Raw genomic sequence first — 26,175 nt, forward strand, 5'->3', positions numbered from 1 at the left:
GGAAAAAAAAAGTTGGAATAAAGGTGAAGCTGCTCTCTGCTTGAGCTAAGACATCCACCTTCTCCTGCCCTTGGACACCCATTGGCACCCTTGGTTCTCAGGTTTTGAACTCGGACCTTAACTTACACCATTGGCTTTCCATGTCTCAGGGTTTTAGATCCATACTAAGTTATACCACCAGCTTTCCTGGTTCTCTAGTATCCATGTGGCAGATCATGGGACTTCTTGGCCCCCATAAACATATGAAACAATTCCTATAACAAATCTTCTCATTTATCTATTTATCTACCTATTATCATCTATCATCTACCTGTCAATAATCATCTATCTATCATCTATCAACTGTATCACCTCTATCATCTCTCAAGCACTGGTATCCTATTGGTTCTGCTTCTCTGGAGTACCCTGACCAATGTATTTGTATTATTGTAATTTCCTTTTAAGAATAACCCTTTGTGGATATCTAGGTTGCTCAGTCAGTTAAGCATCTGCCTTTGGCTTGGGTTATGATCCCATGGTCCTGGAACTGAGTCCCATGTCAGGTTCCATGCTTAGCAGGGAGTCTGCTTCTCCCTCTTCTTCTGCCCTCCCCTCCATGCTCTCTCTCTCTATATCTCTCTTTCAAATAAATAAAATCTTTTAAAAAAGAAGAATAACCCTTTGTGTTATATATTTTTTTATCTCTATGAATGTTTTCAGTGTTAAAGTCTATCAAGCTTTCTTTTGTGTAAAGTTTTGTGGTATATATCTTCCCATCCTTTACCTTGAACCTTTATATAACTGAGTTGTGTATTTTGCAGGAAGCATAAAATTGAGAATTTTTTCCAATTCTTAGGATCATTGTTTTTTGATTAGTAACAGACCTGACTATAACATAACTACATAGCACTGCAATTTAAAATATAACAGTGAGCTTTAGTCATGGTATTAGATTTATTATATTAACTTTATCACATTCCTACTAATAACAGAGTTAGTGCATACTAATGACTAGTATGAGATAACTTTAAAAATAAGAAATATGTAATATAAAAACTCATAAGTATGCATTTCTTACAAATAATTCATCTGAGGAATTTTATATATAAACATAAATGTATATTATATTTATATTAAAAATCATCTATATGTTCTTGTCTATCATAACTATAATATGCAGGTTTTTGAATCCCAGATAATCAGGCCTTGCATGTAGTTTTGTTTTCGTTTTTCCATTTTTCCTGTCCATTGAAGATAATTACTCTGGAAGAATAAATAAAAGGGGAAAAGTTACCTGTTTGACCAATCAAGTTAAAAATGACAATTCAACAAAGAGAATGAGGTTAACCTAATTATAAGATAGAGTTCTATCATGTGATTTATTTGTAACCAACTTCTGAACATACAAATGCTAAAGGATTAGATATTATTAGAAAAAATTTAAAAGATCATACCTCAAAGAAGTTTTTAAGTGGCAAATTAAAAAGTCATTTATAGTTTACTGTGCCTATGATCTAGTTTTCAATATTGAAAAATATTTTCCAATTCAATTTTATTATATGTAGCTATATGACTCATCATTAATATATATTTATATTATTTACATTTATCTGATACATTAAATTTTCTGTCTCAACCCCTAAACTATTTTATACTCACTGTGATATGATGGATTCTGTTTTCCTGTTTACTCTTTAGGCTCACTCTCACTTTCAAGTTGCCTATATGTTTCAAAATAAATATAACCATTTAAAATTATATTTTCTTTGTTCTACAAAACTCTGTATACACTATCAATATTGAAACAGCTTTGAAATCCTATTTAGGATCTGATACTCTGAGACCAGCTACTACTTGAGAATATCTTGCCACTGAGAACACCTCTCAACTAATAATCCTAACATGAGAAAAAAACAGTAATACAAGTTTACCTAAAAATGATTTCATAATTTCAATATTTGTAAAAAGTAGCTAAATAGCCTTAAGCTTTCCCGTGATTCATCTTCTGCCATATTTATTTCTACTAATTTTACTAGCTTTTCCCCCTCAAAGATATGTTATCAGTTTTTCCATAATAAAGTCATCCAACATATGAATATTCCTTTAATGTTGAATTATGTCAACTATTTCACACACATTATTTCAGCAATTTTCCATAAATTTATCAAAACATTTCTATGAAATGTATTCCCTTTTAGTATTATCTTATCAACTTTAATATTTTAATAAAATTTACTTATATTAAATAAAATGAATAGCACAGATATAAAATTCAAAGACAAAAATTATTTTGTAGCAATTTCCCTGAAGTAAGCTGATTTTAATATTATTTTTATTTTGAAGCAAATTTTCAGATTTCTACGGTCTTTTAATGAAAATTACTGAAAAACTATTTGTTCTGTTTTTTCAGAAGGTTAGCTTTGACTACAAACTGGATTTTTCAGTCTATTATTTATTGATTTTTAAATTTTTCTATCTCTAGTTACCTCTCAATCTATTTAACTGCCTGAAAGACTATTTTTTAAGATTTGTGCATTCTTTTATAAGATATTCATAACAGGGGCGCCTGGGTGGCTCAGTGGGTTAAAGCCTCTGCCTTCAGCTCAGGACATGATCTCAGGGTCCTGGGATCAAGCCCCATATAGGTCTCTCTGCTCAGCAGGGAACCTGCTTCTTCCTCTCTTTCTGCCTGCTTCTCTGCCTACTTGTGATCTCTCTGTCAAATAAATAAATAAAAATTTTAAAATATATATTCATAAAATACTTTGAAATATATAAATATTAAAGAATAAAGTATTAATGCTTATATATATTTAATACTTAAGATCAAAAGTAAATGGAGGGAAAAAATAAATTAATTTTAAAAAAAGTAAATGGAGGTAAACATTAACTAAAAATCATTTCCACTTAATTTTACCCAAACAGAATTAGTTATAAGATTAAAATTAAAATTGCTGACTTTTGGAAAAATTCTGTTTGTCATCCATTGTACTAATTATTAATATATTATTATTATATTTTCATATAAATATAAATTTAAGTTCTCTTTAATTTTGAGTTATTAGTTACATCATGATGATGTTATTTATTAATAAGTCATGTATATATGCCAACAAATTATAAAAGTGATAAACCTTAAATATGAAATCATATGAAATATGAAATCAATATACTCATCACTTGTATACTCCTCAGTTCTCCATTTTTTCCTTTGGAAATAAACTTTTACAAGTGTGATTATCAGTACACAGAGAATAATGAAAAAGGGAATAAGTAAAAAAAATGGCCATCTGGTAGGTTTGAGATGGTAAATATCCTCAATGTATCTTCTTTCTAGGAGAGAAAACATCAGTGATTTAAAAGCAATTACCAGGAATATAACAAAGACATTTCTATATTTTTTTTTATTTTATTTATTTGACAGAGAGAGAGAAGTCACAAGTAGTCAGAGAGGCAGGCAGAGAGAGAGGGAGAAACAGGCTCCTCACTGAACCGAGAGCCCGATGCGGGGCTCGATCCCAGGACCCCGAGATCATGACCTGAGCCGAAGGCAGAGGCCTAAACCACTGAGCCACCCAGGCGCCCCACATTTCTATATTTTAATATGACTATTAACATATGAAATTTTAACTTTTTTATAATTTTATAATTAACATGTTTTTAAATAAAGTAGATAAGTTGACACCTCCAAAATATTTCTAACTTCCATAATATTCCTTTGCTTCATTATTAAGAACTTTTTATTTCACAGTTTCTTTTCAGAACAGTTTAATAATATAGATGAAAAGAAAGTGTGACCTCTGTAAAGAACACTTTTTTCTCAATACCCTATTTTTAGTAAATACTGTACATGTTATAACATTTTCATGAGGTCCAAATTGCCTTTCATTTCTTGTATTGATATGTATTTTCATGTCTTACCTAAGAAATCATTGCTTATTCTAAGGTCATATGGACATTTCTCTGCTTCTTTCAAGAAAATATATACTTTTCATTTATAAGTTCAGATTTATGATTTACTTCTTATAAACTGTTAAGTAAGTTGAAATTTTAAGTGTCATTTGATCTTATTTGGATATTCAATTCTTACAGTATGATGTTTTGAACTGATTTCCTCCTTCATTGAAGTACCTATATTTTCCTTGAAAAATTGATTAACCACAAAGCAATAGATATAATTACCAATGCCACACTAAATATAATCTATAATATATAATCTATATATATCAAATCTATATATAATCTCTCTCTCTATATATATATATATAATATATATAATAAAGTAAATGCAATATAAGCCAAATGGACAAAGATGTCCTTCTTGTTCTTTTTCTGGGATTTTTTTGGGGGGTTATTCTGCCACTTTTTGCAAATATTTTAGAATCAAGTTGTTAATATATAAAGCAGGGAGCCTGCTTCCCCTTCTCCCTCTACCTGCCTGTTTGCTTGTGATCTCTCTCTCTTTCTCTCTCTCTCTGTCAAATAAATAAATAAAGACTTTTTTTAAAAGTCTTAAAAAAATAAAGTCTGGTTAGTTAACATATAGTGTAATAGTGGCTTCAGGAGTAGAATTTAGTGATTTGTCAATTATATATAATACCCAGTGCTCAACAGAAGTGCCATCCTTAGTACCCATAACCCATTTAAATCATCCTCTGCCCACCTTCTCTCCAGTAACCTTCATTTTTATTCTCTATAATTAAGAATCTCTTTTAAAAAGTCTCTTAGGGTTTTCCTCCTTCTATTTCCCCCCCTTTCCCCGTATTCATCTGTTTTGTTTCTTAAATTCAACATGAGTAAAATCATATGGTATTTGTCTTTCTCTAATTTATTTCACTTAGCATTTCACACTCTAGTTCCATCCTCCATCCACATCATTGCAAATGGCAAATTTCATTCTTTTTTAAGGCTGAGTAATATTTCATTATCTATCTATATCTATCTATATCATCTACCTATCATCTATCTATATCTAGCTAGCTAGCTATCATCTATCTATTTAATCTCACATCTTCTATATCTATCTTCTTTCTATCTATCATCTATCATCTATCTGATCTATCTATCATCTATCTATCTAATCTCACATCTTCTTTATTCATTTATCAATTGATGGACACTCAGGTTCTTTCCATAATTTTTGTAGATAATTATAAATATTTTTGTAGATAATACTGCTATAAATCTCAGGGTCCACGTGTCTCTTCAAATCAGTGTTTGTGACCTTTGGATAAATACCTAGTAGTGCAATGCTGGGTCATAGGGTAATTCTAATTTGCAATTTTTGAGGACGCTCCATACTGTTTTCCAGAGTGGCTGCACCAATTTGCAACCCAACCAACAGTGTAAAAGTGTTTCCCTTTCTCATCCTCACCATCTGTTGTTTCCTGTGTTGCCACTCTTAGCCATTCTGACAGGTATGATGTGATATCTCATTGTAATTTGATTTGTATTTCCCTGATGATAAGTGATATGGAGCATATTTTCATATGTCTGTTGGCCAATTGTATGTCTTCTTTGGAAAAAATGTCTATTTGTGTCTTCTGCCTATTTCTTAACTGGATTATTTGGTTTTTGTGTGTTGAATTTGATAAGTTCTTTATATATCTTGGATATTACTGACTGAAAATTTCCTTTGACTTTTCAAAAGATATTATTTCTAAAAGTGTTTTGCAGATTCCTTAGGATTTTCTATGTACTTTAAAACATCTTAGTCTCATACCTAGGAATAAACCTAACCAAAGAGGATAAGAATCTATATGTAGAAAACTATAAAGTAGTCATGAAAGAAATTAAGGAAGACACAAAGAAATGGAAAAATGTTCCATTCTCATGGATTGGAAGAATAAATATTGTGAAAATGTCTATGCTACCTAAAGCAATCTACACATTTAATGCAATCCCTATCAAAATACCATCCATTTTTTTCAAAGAAATGGAACAAATAATCCTCAAATTTATATGGAACCAGAAAAGACCTCGAATAGCCAAAGGAATATTGAAAAAGAAAGCCAAAGTTCTTGGCATCACAATTCCGGACTTCAAGCTCTATTACAAAGCTGTTGTCCTCAAGACAGCATGGTACTGGCATAAAAACAGACACATAGATCAATGGAACAGAATAGAGAGCCCAGAAATCGACCCTCAACTCTATGGTCAACTAATCTTCGACAAAGCAGGAAAGAATGTCCAATGGAAAAAAGACAGCCTCTTCAATAAATGGTGCTGGGAAAATTGGACAGCCACATGCAGAAAAATGAAATTGGACCACTTCCTTACAGCACACATGAAAATAGATTCAAAATGGATGAAGGACCTCAATGTGAGAAAGGAATCCATCAAAATCCTGAGGAGAACACAGGCAGCAACCTCTTTGACCTCAGCCGCAACAACATCTTCCTAGGAACAATGGCAAAGGCAAGGGAAGCAAGGGCAAAAATGAACTATTGGGATTTCATCAAGATCAAAAGCTTTTGCACAGCAAAGGAAACAGTTAACAAAAGCAAAAGACAACTGACAGAATGGGAGAAGATATTTGCAAATGACATATCAGATAAAGGGCTAGTGTCCAAAATCTATAAGGAACTTAGCAAACTCAACACCCAAAGAACAAACAATCCAATCAAGAAATGGGCAGAGGACATGAACAGACATTTCTGCAAAGAAGACATCCAGATGGCCAACAGACACATGAAAAAGTGCTCCACATTACTCAGCATCAGGGAAATACAAATCAAAACCACAATGAGATACCATCTCACACCAGTCAGAATGGCTAAAATTAACAAGTCAGGAAATGACAGATGCTGGCGAGGATGCAGAGAAAGGGGAACCCTCCTACACTGTTAGTGGGAATGCAAGCTGGTGCAACCACTCTGGAAAACAGCACGGAGGTTCCTCAAAATGTTGAAAATAGAACTACCCTATGACCCAGCAATTGCACTACTAGGTATTTACTAGGACGTGGAGATGCAACATGGGAGGTTAGAGGGATAGGAGAAGAATAAATGAAACAAGATGGGATTGGGAGGGAGATAAACCATAAGTGACTCTTAATCTCACAAAACAAACTGAGGGTTGCTGGGGGGAGGTGGGGTTGGGAGAGGGGGAGGGGGTTATGGACATTGGGGAGGGTATGTGCTATGGAGAGTGCTGTGAAGTGTGTAAAGCTGGCGATTCACAGACCTGTACCCCTGGGGATAAAAATACATTATATGTTTATAAAGAAATAAGAAATAAATAAAAAGTTTAAAAAAAAAATTTTAGTCTTGGGGCACCTAGGTGGCTCAGTGGATTAAAGCCTCTGCCTTCGGCTCAGGTCATGATCCCAGGGTCCTGGGATCGAGCCTCGCATTGGGCTCTCTGCTCAGCAGGGAGTCTGCTTCCTTCTCTCTCTCTCTGCCTGCCTCTCTGCCTACTTGTGATCTCTGTCTGTCAAATAAATAAATAAATAAATCTTTTAAAAAAGAACAAAAAAGACAAAAAAATCTTAGTCTCATTTCATCCTTTCTAATAATCTTTATGCTCCTGATTTCTTCTTTTTTGTTATTGTACTGACTAGGACTTATGGGAAAATGTTGAATAGGTATAGTGAGAACATATTGTTTCCTCACTTTCAACTTTTTTTTTTGAAAAAAACAGTGTATTTCATTGTAAGCTATATTAGCTATGTTTCCTTTTAATTTTTTTAAGATTTTATTTATTTATTTGACAGACAGAGATGATAAGTAGGCAGAGAGAGGGAGGAAGCAGGCTCCCCGCTGAGCAGAGAGCCTGATGCGGAGCTTGATCCCAGGACCCTGAGACCATGATCTGAGCCGAAGGCAGAGGCTTTAACCCATTGAGCCACCGAGGCACACACTATGTTTCCTTTTAATTTTTTAGCAGAGTAATCAAGTTTACTTCTGTTTGCTGCTTTAAAAAAATTCATAAACAGGTGTTGAATTTTTTTGTTAAATGATTTTTATGCATCAAGTGAGAAAGTCATATACTTTAAAAAATAATTTTGTTGATTTGGTTGCACTGATTGACTTTCTAGTGATTAAGAAGACTTGCATTTCTAAGATAAAGTCCAACTAATTTGGATTACTATCCTTTTAATATAGATAGATATGAAGATAAGCTAATATTTTGTTAGGAATGTTTACATCTATGTTTATGAAAGATAATGTTCTGTAATTTCTCTGTGTTAACTTCCTTTTATGGATTTTATGTTGAATTATATTTTCCTCATACAATTAGGTGAAGAAGTCCCCTTACTTGTTTTGTTTTGTTTTTTTTTTTAAGATTTACTTTTTTAAGAGAGAGAGAGAATGAGTGGGTGGGAAGTGAGCAGAGGGAGAGAGAGAAGCAAACTTTCCACTGAGCAGGGAACCCTATACAGGTGACCCTAGGACTCTGAGATCACAAACTGAGTCAAAGGCAGAAGCTTAACCAACTGAGTCACCCAGTTGCCCCCCTACCAGTTTTTAAAATGATATTTCTTCCTTTCAAAAATTTGCTGGATTTGACCTGTGAAACCATCTATACCAATGTGTGGAGGGAGAGGGGTGTTTAATTTTGTTGGTAGTTACATTTAAAAATTATAAACCCACAGATCAAAGAAGTTTTAATTCTGGTGTCTTGGTTATATCCTTTGATTTATAATTCCTTTTCCAAAAGGAATAGCCATTTTTTTAACAACTGAATAGCTTTATCAGCCTTGCTTCTTGCCCATACCTAATTGATACTCAAATAGCTTATATACTATTTTGATCACTTTTTGAGTTGATATAAATCCTTTAAAATGTGTGGGTTTCTTTTATGTCAAATAAAAAATATACCCCATTAGCCAAAGGCCATATCCACATATCTTTTTGAGATAAGTCTTTTTCTGCATAGAACCTTGGTGAGACTGCTATGGGATAACTGATTTAAGATTCTTTATAGTCTAATTGTTTGACAGTTTTTAGAAGCATTCTACTACATCCCTTGGAAGACCTTTTGCATAGATTAAGATGTATAAAATGCATCACTACCTTCCTGAGGTTTAAAAAAAATTGGGAAGGGACGTCTTATAGGGACACCTGGGTCTCTCAGTCAGTCAAGTATCTGCCTTCAGCTCAGTTTATGATCTCAGAGTACTGGGATTTAGTCCCACATCAGGCTTCTTGCTCAGCAGGAAGCCTGCTTCTCTCTCTAGCTGCTGCTCCCCCCGTTTGTGTTTCCTTTCTCTCTGACAAATAAATAAAATTTTTAAAAATATATATAAATATTAATAAATATAAAAAATAAATAATTTTAAAAAGGGTCTTACAGGGGTGCCTGGGTGGCTCAGTGGATTAAGCCGCTGCCTTCGGCTCAGGTCATGATCTCAGGGTCCTGGGATCGAACCCCGCATTGGGCTCTCTGCTCTTCAGGGAGCCTGCTTCCTCCTCTCTCTCTGCCTGCCTCTCTGCCTACTTGTGATCTCTCTCTCTGTCAAATAAATAAATAAAATCTTTTTAAAAAAAGGGGGGGTCTTACAGTCACATGCTTGATTTAATTTTTGAAGTCAAATTTTATTTTTCAATATCTCAAATTTAGTTTTTAGCCATTTCTTACAATAAGAATGTTTTGTTGGAAGAGAGTCCAGGGATAAGAATGTTTCTTTTTTTTTTTAAGATTTTATTTATTTATTTGACAGAGAGAGATCACAAGTAGGCAGAGAGGCAGGCAGAGAGAGTGAGAGGGAAGCAGGTTCCCTGCTGAGCAGAGAGCCCGATGTGGGACTCGATCCCAGGACCCTGAGATCATGACCTGAGCCGAAGGCAGTGGCTTAAACCACTGAGCCACCCAGGCGCCCCAAGAATGTTTCATTTTTAAACTAAATCCAAATGAAACCAAAAACCCCCAAATTCTGTCTTTATGTTTGGTCTACATTGTACTTGAAAAATTGAAGTATTTTTCCATCAATTATTATTGTCTTCTCATGTTTTATCATAGGTTACTTAAATCACATTCTGGAAATCTTTACAATCTACCTGGAAATCTTGCTGACCAAAACCAATGAATTCTACTTTCCACATTACCACAGGCAGCAGTGATGACAAACAGTTTACCATTTCATAATATATGTCCCTATTTTTCCAACATCTAATAACATGTTTTTAAGCTGTCTTTGGATTGCTCACCAACAGTCTTCTCAAGACTATTTCAACAATATACTAAAAGTCTTCAACAGTTTCCTAGAGGTCTTTCTACCTTCTGTGCAACATTCAGTTCCAAAGCTAATGCCTTAATGTCTTAGATTCTTTTTATATAAATATACCATCTGATTATCAAATTGTTTTCTATTACACACACACACACACACACACACACACAAAGATGTTTTCATATATATATATTATACAGAGAGAAAGATGTAAGACATGCAGGAAACTTCTTAGTAATGTAGTAATTTATATTTTTAATATTTTATTTATTTATTTGTCAGAGAGAGAACACAAGCAAAGGGAGTGGCGGAGCAGAAGGAGAAGCAGGCAGAGGAAGAAGAGGGCTCCCGCTGAGCAAGGAAACCTACGGGGGACTCGATCATGACCTGAGTCAAAGGCAGACACTTAACAAACTGAAACACCCAGGCATCCCCAAATATAGTACTTTAAAATGATCATTTACTTTTGTTCATTTTGTTCATTTTGTCTGTCATGAATTTGGGGAATTTGCATTTTGTGTCTCGATGTAATCAAATTTCAAATTGGGAAGATGATTTTCAACAGATGTGTTCCAATAATGAGAGTTGCAAGAATTAGTATTCTAAAAGACCCAGTCAGAATCTCACTTCTGTACTTTTTGTGGATCAACAACATCACTAAGGTCAAATTGAAATGATATGTGTGTGCTCAAAATATGGTTTAATTATCCTAAATTTAAGTTTTCATATATAGTCTGGCCCTAAGCATTGTTGGATACGCTGGGTTACTCTAAAACCCAATTCTCTTTGGACCAAAAAAAAAAAAAAAAGTAGGAAACTACTTTAGACTTTAGTTATATTTGGCCAATAGGAATAACTGGATAACATTTGGAAAGTCAGAATAATGAAATATTTATGATATTTATCCCCCTGCCTCCACAGCATCTCCCATAGTGGCTGCATATACTCTATAACTCTACCTTATGCTGGACAGTGCCTGTCCCAAAGATTTAGATCCCAGTATGTATCCCTGACCATAGTTATATGTCATAGTTATAGTCATGAAGGTGCCTCAGATTCTGGTTCTAGTAATACCACCTTCTTCCCATTGTTCTTCTAGATCTAAGAAGTAGTAGTGGATACCTGTGTTGCCTCATGATTCTCTGATGGGCTTTCAACTCTGCCATTATGTGTTAGCTAATGCCTTATACTGAATTCCTTCTGTGAGAAGGACTAAAGTCATTTCTATTTCACTGGCTGGGCCTTTACTGATAGACCTTATTTATAATGTGTGTTACATAGGTTACATTACTCTCTACAGTAAAACATAAGTTAGTTTATATGTCTTACTATTTGATGTCTATACATAATTTAAATATAGATTGGCAGACAAATAAATAAAATGTTATTTATTCAATTTAATACATTAAAATAGTTTTAGTTATATTTTAATTTTGCCATTAATACTTACCAGAAGAGAGACCACTAGATGCACCTGGAAAATTGCCACTGTCAATACTCCCACCAACCCATGTGTCAGAAGTAGTTTGGCAATTAGGAGGTAAATATTTGGGGTTACAATGACAGTTCTTTTTATTATTGCATATCTGAAACCAGGAGAAATATCACCTTATGAGATAGGTTGGTATAATTATTTGTGTTCAGTAGAATTTGAAAAATAATACTTAGGTAAAATAAGGCCAATCTTGTTATGTGGTTTATGAGTATATAAGTGTGTGTGTGTGTGTGTGTGTGTACATGCTGTTATGTGTTTACATTCTATTATTATTCTCAATGATTTATATTCTCACATCATAATACTGGTACTTACTCCCTGTTCATTGCATTTTTTTGGAGTACAGTCATAATTCAAGTATGCAGCATCTACACATTCTTTATTCCTACAAACCTAAAATGAAAATAAGCCAAAATAAATTAACATATGAAATAACATCTGTATTTGTCATTTTGCTAAAAGAATTCTATATTATTCTGTCATAAGAGACATCCATTTAGCAAAAGTGTTAATACACTAAGTGATTATTTTATAGTGCTACTATGTTTCTAGCACTAGATGAGACTCTGATTATCTGATAATAAAGAAAACAACAAAAGTATCCTCTGTTCTTATACTGGGATAAAATGTATGGACATGAAATAAAAGTGAAGATAAATATGTCACAAATATTGTAGTAAAAATGCTTTAATGAAAAAATAAAGAACAGGTTATTTATCTCATATGTGAGAACAGTTTTAACATCCTCATCAAGTCTGGATGTTGAACAGGACTTAATCAAGAATAGAAGTGAGGAGTGCCTGACTAGCACAGTTTTTTAAGGCTCTGACTCTTGGTTTCAGCTCAGGCCTGATCTCAGAGTTATGAGATCAAGCCCTGCATCAGGCTTCACACTCAGCATGGAGTCTGTCTGCTTAAGTTTCACTCCGTCTTTCTCTCTGCCCCTCTCCACTAAATAAATAAATAATATATTTTAAAAAAAGAATAGGAATGAAAGACAAAGTACTTATAGGAAAAGAAATAATATTTAAAATTACTCTACACTGAAATATAGTATAGAAATTTGAGAAATATTAACAACAGTGTAGCTGCTACACAAAGACTAGCCATTCAATCATTAATTCACTATATGATTGAGTCCTAAAACATGCCTGCCCTGAAAACAACCAGTAAACAAAAAAAAATGGGAATACTGGAAAAACAATGGCCTACAACAACCAAGAAAAGGCCCAATCAAGAAATAAACACATTCAAAATGGTAGAAAAATGTGTGGTATTTTTTATCAAATTTGCCCCACTCCTTCCCCAGCATGACACAGTCTTGGTCTGGAGGAGGAAACTGCTGAGTTCACAATAAATTCCTTTGAATTGAAGGGAGCAGAGGAAAACTTACTTTCAATATTATTATTTGCCTGGGAGCTGCCTGAACGACTGGTCTCTGTTCCACCTAATTTAAATCTCAGATAGGGAGAAACAATGAACACTGCTCAGGAGAGCTTCAAGGGGACTAAGACTTTCAGACAGACACCTGGAGCAAAACATTATGGGTAAAGACATACAATAGACCATCTAAAGCCCCAAAGAGAGGCTGGCATGAGACTATTTGGAAAAATAGACATTTGAAAGCATCCATGTATGTGAGAATTTGAAAAAGCCACAGGGAGGCTTAGGGAAAAAGCATAACCACAAAAGTTCTGAGAAGTACACAAACTTTCTTCTCAGAGTGATCCCAAGGCTCAGAGCACACCCAACTGCCCCAGCAGAGTCAGTCTGTAAACACTAGAAGTGTCTGTTTTTTCAAATGTCCAATTTCAACAAAAAATCAAAAGGTAGAAAAAGAAACAGAAAAACATGCCCCAATCAAAGGAAGAAAATGAAGTGATAGAAAGTTATTTTTAAATACGCAACTTTTGTAGCAACATGGACGGGACTGGAAGAGATTATGCTGAGTGAAATAAGTCAAGCAGAGAGAGTCAAGTATCATATGGTTTCACTTATTTGTGGAGCATAACAAATAACATGGAGGACATAGGGAGATGGAGAGGAGATGGGAGTTGAGGGAAATTGGAAGGGGAGGTGAACCATGAGAGACTATGGACTCTGAAAAACAATCTGGGGGTTTTGAAGGGGCGGAGGGTGGGAGGTTAGGGGAGCCAGGTGGTGGGTATTAAGGAGGGCACGTATTGCATGGAGCACTGGGTGTGGTGCAAAAACAATGAATTCTGTTATGCTGAAAAGAAATTAAAAAATATATATATAACCACATTAAAGGGGTCCTTGGGTGGCTGAGTTGGTTAAGCATCTGACTCTGATTTAGGCTCAGATCATAATTTCATGGTTGTGAGATCAAGCTCTGCATCATGCGTTGCATAAAGCTCTGGGCTCCAAACTCAGAGTGGAGCTTGCTTAAAATTCTCTCTCTCCCTCTCCCTCTGCTCCTCCCCACCACTTGTGCTCTCTGTCTCTAAAAAAATTAAAATATTCTTTCATTTGGGAGGGAGACAAACCATAAATGACTCTTAATCTCACAAAACAAACTGGGGGTTGCTGGGGGGAGGTGGGATTGGGAGAGGGGGAGCGGGCTATGGACATTGGGGAGGGGAGGCGAACCATAAGAGACTATGGACTCTGAAAAACAACCTGAGGGTTTTGAAGGGTCAGGGGTGGGAGGTTGGGGGAACAGGTGGTGGGTGATGGGGAGGGCACGTTTTGCATGGAGCACTGGGTGTTGTGCAAAAAGAATGAATATTGTTACGCTGAAAAAAAAAATAAATAAATATTATTAGTATATTAAAAAAAAAAATGGGCTAGAGAGGGCACCTGGGTGGCTCAGTTGGTTAACTGTCTGCCTTCAGCTCAGGTCATGCTCCCAAAGTCCTGGGATCAAGTCCCACATCCAGCTCCCTGCTCAGTGGGAAGCCTGTTTCTCTCTCTCCCTCTGCCTCTCCTCCCTCTCAACTCTTCTGCTCTCTTTCTCTCTCCCTCCTCAAATAAATAAATAAATAAATTTCAAAAATACACTAGATGGGATAAATAATAGACTGTCAGAAGAAGAATGTATCAGCAACCTCGAGAAAAGAGTAATGTAAGTGATCAAGTGAATAAGAGAAAAAATAATAATAACAAATTAAAATGGACTTTGGGAACCCAGCAACACTAAAAGTGAAACCACATTTGCATTATGGATCCCAGAAAGAGATAACTTGGCAGAAAATGTATTTGAAGAAATAATGGTAGAAAACTTCTTGAATCTAGGGAAGAAAACAAAAATCCATACTCAAGAGGTATAAGAAGCCCCCAACAAAATCAATCTGAGAAGGTCTACACCAAGAGATATGGTGAGTGAGGGGAAAGAAAAGTAATGAAGATAATTTTAAAAGAAACAAGAGAAAAGAATACAATTATATGCAAGAGAAACCCCATAAAGCTATCAGTTGATTATTCAGCAGAAACTTTGCAGGCCAGAAGAGAGTGGTATGATATATTCAAAATACTGAAAGAATAAAAGAAAAAGCTTTGATCACACTCTATCTAGCAAGCCTCTCATTCAGAATAGAAAGAGAGATAAAGAGTTTCCCAGATAAACAAAAGTTAAAAGAATTCATGTCCATTAAACCAGTTCTACAAGAAATGTTAAAGGGGACTCTGTGAGTGGAAAGGAAAAACCACAAGTAGGAATAAGAAAAGTTGGAAGCACAAAAGCAGTAAAAATAAGTATATCTATAAAAATGAGTCAAAGTAGGAGGGCATGTGATGTAATGAGCATTGGGTATTATATAAGATTAATAAATTACCTCTACCTCTGAAACTAATAGTGCTTTATGTATTAATTAATTGAATTTAAATTTAAAAATACAATTTTAAAAATGAGTCAAGGGATTCACAAAATAAAAGGATGGTACTACATACCAAAAATTTAAAAAGTGTAAATAATGGGTTCAATCTTAAGCAATCATCAACTTAATATAGACTGGTATATACAGGTTATGCTATATATAAACGTGATAACCATGAATCAAAAACCAGTAATAAAGGTGTATAAAATAAAATATATCACTAAAGAAAGCCAACAAATCATGAAAGAAGAGACCAAGAAGAAAGGAACAGAGAATGACAAAAACAACCATTAAACAAGTAACAAAATGGTAGTAAGTACATAACTATGAGTAATTATTTTGAATGTAAATGGACTAAATGTTCCAATCAAAAGATACAGGGATGGGTGGCTCAGTAAGTTGAGTATCCAGCTCAATTTTGCCTCAGGTCATGGTCTTGGGGTTGGGATAGGGCCCCATGTCAGGCTCTTTTCTGAGCAAGGAGTCTGCCTGAGCATTCTCTTCCTCTCCTCCTCCCTCATTAACACTCTGTCAAACTTTTAAAACCAAACTTTTAAAGAAGAGTTAATACTTATTCTCCTCAAACTATTTCAAAAAAAAAAAAAGAAGAAGAAGAAGAAGAGGAAGGAAAACTTTCAAGAAGAAGAAGAAGAGGAAGGAAAACTTTCAAATTCATTCTGTGAGGTCAGCATTACCCTAACCAAACCGGATAAAGACACTACGAGAGAGAGAGAGAAGAAAGAACGAGAACTACAGGTCAATATCTCTGATGAACATAGCTGCAAAAATCTTCAATAAACAAACAAAAAATTACTCAACAAAATGTTAGCAAACTGAATCTGACAATATATTTTAAAAGATCATTCACCACAATCAAGTGGGATTTACTCCCAGGAAGCAAGAATTGCTCAATATTCACAACTCAGTCAATGTGAAAATGTAATGTAAGTCAATGTAAAAGAAAGTATAAAAATCATATGATCATTTCAATAGATGTAGAAAAGCATTTGACATAGTACAAAATCCATTCATAATAAAAAACCTCAGCAAAGTAGGTTTAAAGAAACATGTCTCAACATAACCATGTCTATATATGAAAAACACACAGCTAATATCACCCTCAATAGGGAAAAACTAGCAGCTTTTCTTCCAAGACTTAAGCAAAACAAAAATATCCAATCTCACTACTTTTATTCAACATAGTACTGGAAGTCCTAGCCACAGAAATTAGACAACAAAAAGAAGTAAAATTAGTTAGGAAGAGGTAAAATTTTATTATCTTCAGATTACAAAATACTATATATAGAAAGCTATAAAGAATTCACCAAAAAATTATCAGAACTGATAAGTGAATTCAGTAAGGTCACAGGATACAAAATTAATATACAGAAACCCATTGCATTCCTATACACAAATAATGAAGGGACAGAAAGGGAAATTAAGAAAATAATACATTTACAATTACATTAGGAATAATAGAATACCTTGGAATAAACTTAACCAAGAAGATTAAAGATTTGTATTCTAAAAACTATAAAACATTGATGAAAGAAATTGAAGATTACACAAATAGAAAGATATTCTATGCTCATGAACTGGAAAAACAAATATAGTTAAAATGTCCATACTATCTGAAGCAGTCTACAGATTAATGATGCAATCTCTATCAAAATACCAACAGAATCTGGGTTGCCTGTGTGACTCAGCTGGCTAAGCAACCAACTCTTGATTTTGGCTCAGGTTATGATCTCTGGTCATGAGATTGAGCCCCCAGGTCAGGCTCTGCACTGAGTGTGGAGCCTGCTTAAGAGTTCTCTTTCCTTCTTCCTTTATTCCTCCCTGCTCATTTTCTCTCTCTCTCTCTCTCTCTAAAGAAAAATACCAACAGCATTTTTCACAGAACTAGAAAAATACTAAAATTTGTATGGAACCATGAAAGACCCCAAATATCCAAAGCAATCTTGAAAAACAAAGCTGTAACCTCTGGAGATTTTGATTCCTTAGGTCTAAGATGGTGCCTGGGAATCTGTTTTTGTGAGTGGAGCTTCAGGTTATTCTTAAGAATCAAGCAAGTTTGGGAAATATTGGTGTGGTAGTTAACAGCAGGGCTTTGGAAGCAGATGGACCTTGGCTTTAGTCACATTTAATTTAATTGCCAGCTGTGTGTTTTGGAGCACATAAATAGCCTCCTTAAGTTTTAGCTTCCTCTAATATCAATATTTACCTCTTAGAATTGTTGAGTTAAAGGAAATAGCCTATATATACAGTAGGGCCCATAATAAATATGCAACAAACACTATCTAATTATGTTCTATTTAACAATAGTTAGAATATTTTTGTGCATTTATGGCCAATGATGAAGACTTATTCTTTGCCCTCTAGGTGGAGAAGAGATTTTATACTAAAGGCAGTAAGTTATATCAAAGGGCACTGGCTGGTTCTGTGGGTAAATCATGGGACTCTTGACCTTGGGGGTCCTGAGTTCAAGCCCACATTTGGTATAGAGTTTAAAAAAGTTATATCATCAAGTAAGTTAAGACCTTTTTTTTTTTAAGAAAAGAAATCACATAGGTGGAATATGCTAGAATTGAGTTATAGGGTGAGTGAGTGGGATGGAGTCATGTACTTTAATCATCTTAAAAAGGTAATTCAAATTGACCTGGCAATAGTGTGAATGCAAGAATTAATTCTGGGGAAAAATTAGAAGTTTGCTTCAATAGTACTGGTGATTTAATAGTAATTCAGGTTTAATAAAAATGGGAATCCATATCTCAAAACAAAATGTAGATGCTTAAAATACATCTGAGTGGTACCTGGTATCTCAGTTGTTTAAGTATCTGCCTTCTGCTCAGGTCATGAATCTGCCTTCTGTTATGGTCATGATCCCAGGATCCTGGGATTGTGTCCTACATTGGGCTCCCATCTCAGAGGGAGTCTGCTTCCCCCTCTACCTCTCCACCCTGCTCCTGGTCTTCCACTCTCTCTCTCTCATGCACGCAAATAAATAAATAAAATCTTTAAAAAATACATCTGAAGGGGCGCCTGTGTGGCTCAGTGGATTAAGCCGCTGCCTTCGGCTCAGGTCATGATCTCAGGGTCCTGGGATCGAGCCCCACATCGGGCTCTCTGCTCTGCAGGGAGCCTGCTTCCTCCTCTCTCTCTGCCTGCCTCTCTGCCTACTTGTGATCTCTCTCTCTGTCAAATAAATAAATAAAATAAAATAAATACATCTGAAAGATGCTCTATTTAACTTACAGTCTAGGTAAATAAAGAAAAAATGTTCATATTAAAGATTTTGCATACAGTCCATTAAAAAAAAGCAAAACAAGAATAAAACTGGAGCTCTCACAATCTCAGATTTCAAAATATATCACAAAGCTGTAGTGATCAAAAGAGAATGGTACTGGCACAAAAATAGAGACAGAGATCAATGGAACAAAGAGCCCAGAAATAAAACCATGATTATATGGTCAACTAATCTTCAACAAAGGATGCAAGACTATGCAATGGGAAAAAATTACATTCAACAACTGGTGTTAGAACTGAACAGTTGTATGCAAAAAGAAAAAAATAGCATCCATAAAAGATTAGTACGGAAATATATAAAGAACTTATATAATTGAATACCACAAAAACAAATAATCCTATTAGAGAATATGCAGAAGACATGATGAACATTTATTCAAAGAAGACATCCAGGTGGTCAAGAGACACATGAAAAGATTTTCAACACCACCCATCATCAGAGAAATGCAAATCAAAACCACAATGAGATATTACCTCATATGTGTCAGAATGGCTTAAATCAAAAACACAAGAAATAGGAGCACCTGAGTGACTCAGTGGGTTAAGCCTCTGCCTTTGGCTCAGGTCATGATCTCAGGGTCGTGGGCTCAAGCACCACATCAGGCTTTCTGCTCAGCAGGGAGAATGCTTCCCTCTCTCTCTCTACCTGCCTCCCTGCCTATTTGCAATCTCTCTCTCTGTCAAATAAATAAATAAAATCTTTTTTAAAAACTCAAAAAACAAGTATTTGTGAGGATGTGGAAAAAAAGGAATGCTTGTGCACTGCTGGAGGGAATGCAAATTAATGGAGCCACCATGGAAAACAGTATGGAGTTTCCTCAAAAAATTAAAACTAGAACTACCATATTATCCAGCAATTACACTACTGGATATTTACTCAAAGAATACAAAAGCACTAATTGGAAAAGATGTATGTCCCCTATGTTTATTGCAGCATTATTTACAACAGCCAAATATTGGAAAGAGCCCAAATGTCCATCAATGGATGAATGGATAATGAATATGTGGTATATTTATATACTAGAATATTAGTCATAAAAAGAACAAAATCATGCCATTTGCAAAAACATGGATTAGAGAGTATAATGCTGAGTAAATAAGTCAGTCAGAGAAAGACAATACCATATGGTTTCACCATAAGTGGAATTTAAGAAGCAACAACAAAAAAAGAGACAAACCAAAAAAATAGACTCAACTGTAGAAAACAGACTGATGGTTACCAGAGGTGGATGGATGAAATTGGTGAATAAAACACACACACACAACACACACACACACACACAGAGTGAGAGACAGAGAGAGAGAGAGCTAACATAACACTCAATGATGAGTTAAATTTTTTTCTTTAAGATCTGGAACAAAACAAAGATGACTATTTTCATGATTTCTGTTCAACTTGGGATTGGAAATTCTATCTAGAACAATAAAAAGAAATAAAAGTATCCCAGTTGGGAAGAAAAGAGCATAATCATCTTTTTCCAAATAACATTAGCATATTTGTAAAAAACCATAAATACTACACACAGAGAGATACACACAATATTAGACCTAATAAAGAAATTCAGCAAAGTTGGAGGATATAAAATCAAGACATAAAAATTGGATGCATTTCTACACACAAAGGGTAAACTTTCTGAAAAGGGAATGAAATTATCAGTTCCATTTATAATAACATCAACAAGAATAAAATACTTAGGAACAAACTTAATCAATGATATAAAAGACTTGTACACTGAACACTACAAAACTCTGATGAAAATTATTAAAGAAGACACAAGTGGAAATGTATTCCATATTCAATGATTGGAAGACTTGTATGGTTAGGGTGTCAATACTACTTACTTAAAGTGAAATGTAGATTCAATGCAATCCTTATAAAATCCCTTGGGTTTTGTTTATCTGTTTTGCAGAAATAGGAAAATTCATTCTAAAAATCATTATAGCATCAAAGGACCACAAATAGCTAAAAATATCATTCAAATTTAATAAGAAGTTGTGTAATCAATAAAATGTAGTACTGACATAGACAGTCATATTGACCAATGGAAAGGAATAAAGAGTCCAGACATAAAGTCTTGGATATATGGTAAAATGACTTTCAGTAAGGTGGCACAGAAATTCAATGGGGCAAAAAAAAAAAATCTATTTAATAAGTGATGCTGGAAAAACTGGATATCCACATAAAAAATGAACAAGGACCTTTACCCTACACCATAAATAAAACTAACTATAAATGTACTCTAGGCCCAAACATAAGTACTAAAACTATAAAACTCCTCAAAAAATACTAGGGAAAAGTTTCATGATATTGGGTTTAGCAATGATATCTTGAATATGGCACAAAGAGCACAGGCAAAAAGAAAAAAAATAGATAAACTGTATTTAATCTAAATTAAAAACTTTTGTGCATCAAAGGACACTATCAATGGTTAAAAGAATCCCATGGGTTGGGAGAAAATATTTTCAAATCTTATATCTGATTAAGATTAATATTTAGAATATAAAAAGAACTACTAAAACTCTCAAAATTCGATTTTTTTAAAATGAGGAAAGATTGGGAATAAACATTTCTCTAAGAAAATATGCAAATATCCAATATACATATAGAGAGATGCTCAACATCACTAATGATTAAAGAATAAAAATGATAATGAAGTACTACTTCATACTTATTAAAATGATTATTATAAAAAAATGAAAAGAACAAATGTTGGTGAGGATGTAAAGTCATTGCAAACCTTGTGCATTAGTGGCAGAAATGTAAAGTAGTGGAAAATGGTTTGGGAGTTCCTCCAAAATTAAACGGAATTGTCATATGATCCAGAAATTCCTCTAGGCTTATAATCAAAACAAAACAACATAAACAAAACAATCAAAATCTGAATAGAGATTTGTACACCAATAGAGGTAGAAACCTTATTTACAACAGTCAAAAATGAAACAAACCAAATATCCATTTACATTTAAGAGGATAAGCAACATATGCTCTAAACATGCAATGGAATATTATTCAGACTTTAAAAGGAATGAAATTTTGATAAAGCAACAAAATGGATGAATTTGAAAACATTATGTCAGGTGAAATAAATCAGACTCAAAAGGATAAATACTGTATGATTCTACTTGGATTAGGTACCTAGAATATGCAAATTTATAAAGACAGAAAGTAGAATAGTGATTATTAGGGCTGTGGGGAAGGCTCATTGGAAAGTTATAGTTTAATGTTTACAGAGTTTCAGTTTATAATGATGAAAATTTTCTGGAGATGGATAGTAATGCTGGTGGCACAACAATGTGAATGGACTTGTGCTCCTGAACTGCACATTTGAAAATGATTAAGGGGTAAATTTTATGCTATGCATGTTTTACCACAAAAAGTAGTATGTATTTTATATTTGGTGTTTTAAAAACTAAGACAGGAAATACAGTCACTAAACTCATATTGTGAGAACAGTATATACTGGTATTTATAGCAAACAAGGGCATCCTAAAAGACAATATACCGTTTGTTAATATACAGGGAATATACAGTCTAAACAAATTGAATTATTTTCCATGGTTGAAAGGATGGTGGGAAAGCAGAATATTTATTTCATACACACCATAATGTGATTAAATGTAAATAAAATGCAAGATAAGTCAAATTAATCTAGACAGAAATGTTTCAAAAAATATTGAAATTCATTTATTATAATAAAAAAGCAATTTGGGGAAGAGAGGTGAGATGGTGGAGAAGTAGGAGACCCTATTTCAACTGGTCCTCTAAAGTGAGCTGAATATCTACCAAAACACTTTGAACACCCATGAAATTGCCTGAGATGTAAGATTATACACTTCTGGATCTCTATGGGGGCAAAAGACATCAGTGGAGAGGTGAACTGGAGTGGGAACACTCGGACTGATATTAGAGGATAAACAGAAGGGGGAGGGAGCCACCAGAAGTGACCCACTGGAAAGTAATACACCAATACAAAAGTGCCCTGTGATTGGGGACCAGAATTAACTTTCATTAATTAACCAGAGTCTGGCTAAAAGCACTCAAAAAGAACAAAAGATCTTAAGGGGCAACTGGTGGAATTGGGTGGTCACAGGCAGGGACCTAAGACCACGTTCCCATGATGGTCACTGCCAGTGACCACGCATGCCGTAGAGAACCACCCAGGCAGAACCTCAAGTCCGTGGTCCCTGAGCCAGGGGTTTCCCACTGCTTGCACCACTGCTCAGGCTGGGTGGACTCCTGCCCCCACCTTAGACAGCATGGTGTGGGCACCAGCCTGCGATCTCTAGGATCACAGCATTCCATGACCAGCAGCAGGGTCTGAACACTCCCAGCCTGTGCCAGAAAGAACATGCATGATCTCTGGTTGGGATCCCACTGGGACAGCCTTCTGTGACCTGCATGACCACTGGGCTGGGAGTACCCGGCGTAGGGCCTGGACTCCAGACAGCAGTCCCCGCAAAGGCAGGCACCAGAAGCAAGCTCCTCAGACCCAGTGGGGGCCTCAGGCAACCACTGGAGGGTGGTTGGGGGTGTGCACCACCTGTGGGAGGTTGCATTGTTCAAAGGAGTTTGCAGAGGGGGAGTCTGTGTGTTCTGGATCACCAAGTGGGGAACAGTCTGAGGTTCTCTCCGAGGTGGAAATCTGGGTACCGACAAATTCTTTCTTTGCTCTGACCCTCTGAAAAGCCACAAAAGCCACCAAAAAAACAAAAACCCCACAGAGCAAAATCCTGAAAAATCAGTTTCCACAGAGCCCAGCCCCTTGATAACCTGCAGGATGACTCAACCCAAGCAAGACTGACAGGAGAGCAATGCAGCAGGCCCCTCCCACAGAAGACAAGCCAAAAGAATGAGAGGACAGCCACCACAGGGTCCCCATAAAACTATAAAACCCCAACATCATGGAAAAACAATATATTAAGTTCCCAGTATTGTATATTTCATAGATACAATTTTTTGATTAATTCGTTCTCACAATCCTTGTTCTCTTAATTTTTTTAGCCTACTTGCAATTACAACTAGAGGTTTAATACAACATATTCCATAATAACATTTTAACTTGAACTTTTTCATTCACATACCTGTGTTTCCTTTTCTTTCTTTTTCAAAAATATACATATAGATATAAGCTTCAAGGTAGTCCTTTTTCCCTGGTCAATACTACCCTTATATATAAACCAATTTTAATTTCCCTTTATCTCTGGAAAGTTGAGTCCTTTAACAAAAATATCAAGATACACCCAGGAAGAACCAAAATAACTTTCTTCACCCACATCAAGGATTAATAACCACCCTTCCATCTTATTCTTCTGTCAGTGTTTCTGTGTATTTGTTTTTTTTCTGGTATTATATAAATCTTATTCTTGGGGTTCCTTTTGGCTGGGTTGTTCTTTTTTTTCTTGTCATTTATGTTTGTTGGTCGTTTTGTTTATTCATTTTTGTTTATATACCTTATAAATCTTACTTTGGGAGCTCATTTTGACTGGGTTTTCTCTTTTTTTTTTCCTCTCTCTCTTTTTTTTTTTTTCATTTTTCTTTCTTTTTGGTGGTGACTTCTAATTGCTCTGAAAATTTCCAGGATGTGCCTTGCCTGGAACGTGTTTGATATATTCAGCTATACATCCCCTCGGCCACCTCTCACCAAAATGATTAGGAGAAGGAATATCCAACCCAGGAAAAATTCAGAGACTGTGCCCTCTGCCACAGAACTACTGGATAGGGACATAAACAATATGTCAGAAAGGGAATTCAAGGTAACAGTTATCCAGGCAATGGCTAGGTTGGGAAAAAACATTAGTGACAACATTGAATCTCCAAGGGCAGAAGTGAGGGCTGACCTGGAAGAAGTTAAAACTGCTATCAATGAGATCCATTCTAATCTAAATACTCTAACAGCTAGGGTAACTTGAGGCAGAAGATAAAATTAATGATCTAGAGGACAAACTGATAAAGAAGAAGGATCAGGAGGAGGCCTGGAACAAATAGGTTAGAACTCATGAAAACAGAATTAGTGAAATAAACGATGCCATGAAACATTCCAATGATCCCTGAGGGGGTGGGGAGAGAGAGAGGACTAGAAGATACAGTTGGACAAATCCTAGATGAGAATTTCCATAATCTGGGGAATGGAACAAGTGTTCATGTCCTAGAGGCAGAGAGGACACCCCTCAAGATCAATGAGAGTAAAAAGACCACCGGACATGTGATTGTGAAATTCGTGAATCCATAAATTCAGAGAAAATGTCTTAAAGGCAGCTAGGGGGAAGAGACTCCTTACATACAGAGGAAGGTCCATCAGAATAATGTCAGACCTGTCCACAGAAACCTAGCAAGCCAGAAAGGGCTGGCAAGACATATTTAGGGCACTAAATGAGAAAAACATGCAGCCAAGAATACTTTATCCAGCAAGGTTGACATTCAAAATGGATATAGACATAAAGAGCTTCTAAGACTAGCTAAGTTTAAGAATTTGTGACCACCACGCTGGCACTACAAGAAATATTAAGGGGGAGCTCTATAAAAGAAGACAGAACCCAAGAGTAACATAGAACATAGAACAGAAATTTATAATCTATAGAAACAAGGATTTCACAGGCAATATATTCAACAAATATATATAATTTCCATGAAAAATATATGAAATAGCCAATAAAATATTTATAGAAAAATAATCTGTGTGTGAATGAGGATTTAAATTTTTTTCTTATTTTTAAAGTTTTTTTTTATTTTTGAAATCAAATGTGCAATTAAATTATGAGAAAAATATTAAACATATATTTGAAAATAGAGTTTACAATGTTAGGAATAAAATAAAGTAAATATTAGGAATTTATTTGGGAACAAAGGCCACATACCTTATTGGCACCACAAACAGTTCCTTCTTTTACCCACATCATTTCACCATCACTAACACCATCTGGAAAATCCAAAGCAACACAGAGGTGTCCATTTATATTGGCATAAATAGTAGTGGCATTTGGAATTTTTATTATTTCTTCGTCTTTATGTTGACATATTAATTTTCCACACAGCAGATCCCTAAAATTTATGAATAATTGAAATCATTAAACTTTAACAAAAAGATATTATAATATCATTTATAAAGCAAAAAGATTTAGGTAAAGCATTTAAGGCATGCAAAAAGATGTATGCAATTAATTATAATATAACAGAAAAAGTATAAAGACCTTGCCTGCATTGTTAAATATAACAATATTTTTAATGATTTTTAACTACTTCACAGTTAGCCTGATCACTTTCTTGGTAACAATTCCATGACTCTTTTTTTTTTTCAGTTTTTAAAGATAAGCAATTCTAAACTTACTCCATTTTTAAAAATTGGTAAAGTTAATCTAATTACCAGCCTCATTGAATTTTCTTTTCC

The 26,175-nt window shown here is 34.8% G+C and overlaps 1 protein-coding gene across 1 annotated transcript in view; it reads right to left on the reverse strand.

Moving 5' to 3' along the window:
* Positions 1 to 1,146: 1,146 nt before the first annotated feature.
* The window catches only part of ADAM2 (ADAM metallopeptidase domain 2), a 137,290-nt gene continuing 112,261 nt past the window's right edge, over positions 1,147 to 26,175 (reverse strand). Inside the window, exons 16-21 of the mRNA XM_045998251.1 lie at positions 25,646 to 25,829; positions 11,964 to 12,041; positions 11,604 to 11,739; positions 3,160 to 3,312; positions 1,639 to 1,700; positions 1,147 to 1,242 (exon numbers count right to left, since the gene is read on the reverse strand). Coding sequence (XP_045854207.1) covers positions 1,147 to 1,242; positions 1,639 to 1,700; positions 3,160 to 3,312; positions 11,604 to 11,739; positions 11,964 to 12,041; positions 25,646 to 25,829 — 709 coding nt within the window. The remainder of the gene's footprint in view (positions 1,243 to 1,638; positions 1,701 to 3,159; positions 3,313 to 11,603; positions 11,740 to 11,963; positions 12,042 to 25,645; positions 25,830 to 26,175) is intronic.

The sequence above is a fragment of the Meles meles genome, chromosome 2 (assembly GCF_922984935.1).
Source record: "Meles meles chromosome 2, mMelMel3.1 paternal haplotype, whole genome shotgun sequence".
NCBI lineage: Eukaryota > Metazoa > Chordata > Mammalia > Carnivora > Mustelidae > Meles > Meles meles.